This window comes from Anoplophora glabripennis, unplaced genomic scaffold, assembly GCF_000390285.2.
Source record: "Anoplophora glabripennis isolate ALB-LARVAE unplaced genomic scaffold, Agla_2.0 scaffold4553, whole genome shotgun sequence".
NCBI lineage: Eukaryota > Metazoa > Arthropoda > Insecta > Coleoptera > Cerambycidae > Anoplophora > Anoplophora glabripennis.
The window spans coordinates 1-2,107 of record NW_019420649.1 but is presented as its reverse complement, the minus strand read 5'-3'; the positions used below and the strand labels follow the sequence as shown (position 1 = coordinate 2,107).

Here is a 2,107-nt window from a genome sequence, read left to right as displayed (position 1 = left end):
GAAAGATGTGCCGTTATTACTCAGAGCNATATTTTGCAAAAACTGTAATTTTGCAACTAATTTGTTAAATAAATAATTTAGCGTACACTCTACAGTTGGTAACCTTTTATATGTCGTTTCTGACAACTTTACAAAGCAAAAAATAAAAATTTCTCTCTTCCAGTAATTTTCGCGAAGTAAAAATCTATCTTGGCTCCACTAATTGGAATTTCCAGATATTTCTCCGGTACTTCCAGATTTCCAGCTTTTTCAGATTTATACACCACACTTTATAAACACTCAGAATATCGACAATTCCTGTTATACCTAACAGTGATTTGCGTGAATCAACTTGTGTATCAAGAGGTATCCGCAATAAACGGAACAAAATTTGAAAATCATTGTTTACCTTTAATTATAGCTCTCAAATATAATTAAATAAAAGCTGATGACTAGGCAAGAATCCTGCCGTCGTTCTTGAACTACAAGATCCGCTCATTCATTCTTACGCAATACTGTGATATATCGGTCTCACCCGATCCCAAATCGCCGAAAAAAAAAATCGAAATAAGTGAACGTGGACCCGTCATTGCCAGCAGAGGCCGAATTCAAATCGACACCCTGACCGAGTTATTATATAAGCCGTCTGAGATGAAAATATCGACAGTCATTTCAAACCCAAACAAAAATGAAGCTGTGCATCGTTGCCGTTCTTGCTTGCGTGGCCACAGCGGCCACGATACCTGCCGATTCCGAACACGTGAGACAGAAAAGGGTGATCGGCCTTGGACTGGCAGGACTGGGTGCCGCGGGACTGGGAGCAGCAGGATTAGGGGCGATTGGCTTGGGCGCCGCTGGACTGGGAGTCGCGGGAATAGGGGCGGCCGGTTTGGGTGCCGGGCTAGTGGGTGCTGGAATTGGGGCTAAGTTCGCCAGGGGATATGGTGGTTATGGTGGGTACGGGGGATACGGAGGATACAGAGGATACGGAGGATACGGAGGATATGGTGGATATGGGTAACTATCTTTTATTTCGTATATTATGCATTTTTTTTACTAAAATGTTGTATAGAGTAATCTGTTTTAGCCAAATTTATCGAAAGATCTGTGTGACAAACAATAAATATTTCCTTTGAAAACCATCACTCAATTATTTAGTTACTTTAATTAATTAAATTATACCTTAATTAATTAACTAAATAAGTTAACAATTCGGTAATAAATATTTATAATCTTATAGTCCAGGAAAGATAGAGTTGGGCGCGACTTTTTGTTTCGGCAAGCTGAATTTATCACTATAAATGCTAAATATTATGTACAATAACGTATTAGTTTTCACAGTTATAAAAATGGGGGGAATATTGTTTACAGGGTGGTTAATTGTATAATTTTTACGTAAATTCAGGTTTTTCGTTTATAACTTTTTTCCGTTCATTTCCACGAGAAAACAGTAAAATACTTTTTTTTCGTCTTCAAAAGACCTACAAAACTAGCAATCGAGCGTCAAAAAATATTGATTAGATCAAAAGTTATAAACAGAAGAAATTTATTTATGACTTTTGAATTAAACATTTACAAACTGCGTTATTATTACCAGAACGTTTTGGCATCGTATCCTCTCATTCCTTATCACTGTCTAATAACTCACAGGAAATCTGGAATCGGTTAGTTGAATAGTTTACAAGTTATGGCCTTATAAACAAATTAACTAATTATTAGTCTGGACGATCCTGAGGATCTTCCACAATCGCACTGTTTTTTTTTTATGGTAGATTTCATAATAACACATTGAATTGAATACATCATTTTTTTTAATTTCAAATTTGCAATCTGGATTTTTTTATTTTTTAGCCATAGTTGCAAAATGAAATATACGACGCACGAGCGTGATATAGTTATATATTATTACATATTCGGGAAGCCTATGAAAAAAGCTTTAAGTTAAAAGAAACATCGTCAAGATTCGTTGAAAAACAACGGAGTTACAGACTGTCAAATATATTATTTTCATGCGAATTTCCCTTATTTGACGGCAGGACTATGAATATTATCGTCATTTTCTTCGGACTCGCTGTCGTTCTCTTCCCCCACCCTTCCGCCGCGCCACGGCTCGCCGAAAAATCAAGCG

General features: G+C 36.8%; 1 protein-coding gene across 1 annotated transcript; it reads left to right on the top strand.

Moving 5' to 3' along the window:
- The first annotated feature begins 667 nt into the window (after positions 1-667).
- Positions 668-1,000, top strand: LOC111692889 (acanthoscurrin-1-like). The gene has a single exon (XM_023457017.1). It carries the CDS (start codon positions 668-670, stop codon positions 998-1,000), a length of 333 nt encoding a protein of 110 aa, XP_023312785.1.
- The last annotated feature ends 1,107 nt before the right edge of the window (positions 1,001-2,107 follow it).

What these genes read in the sequence shown, in the direction of transcription:
- LOC111692889 (XM_023457017.1), top strand. Translation starts at nt 668, where the DNA reads ATGAAGCTGTGCATCGTTGCCGTTCTTGCTTGCGTGGCCACAGCGGCC.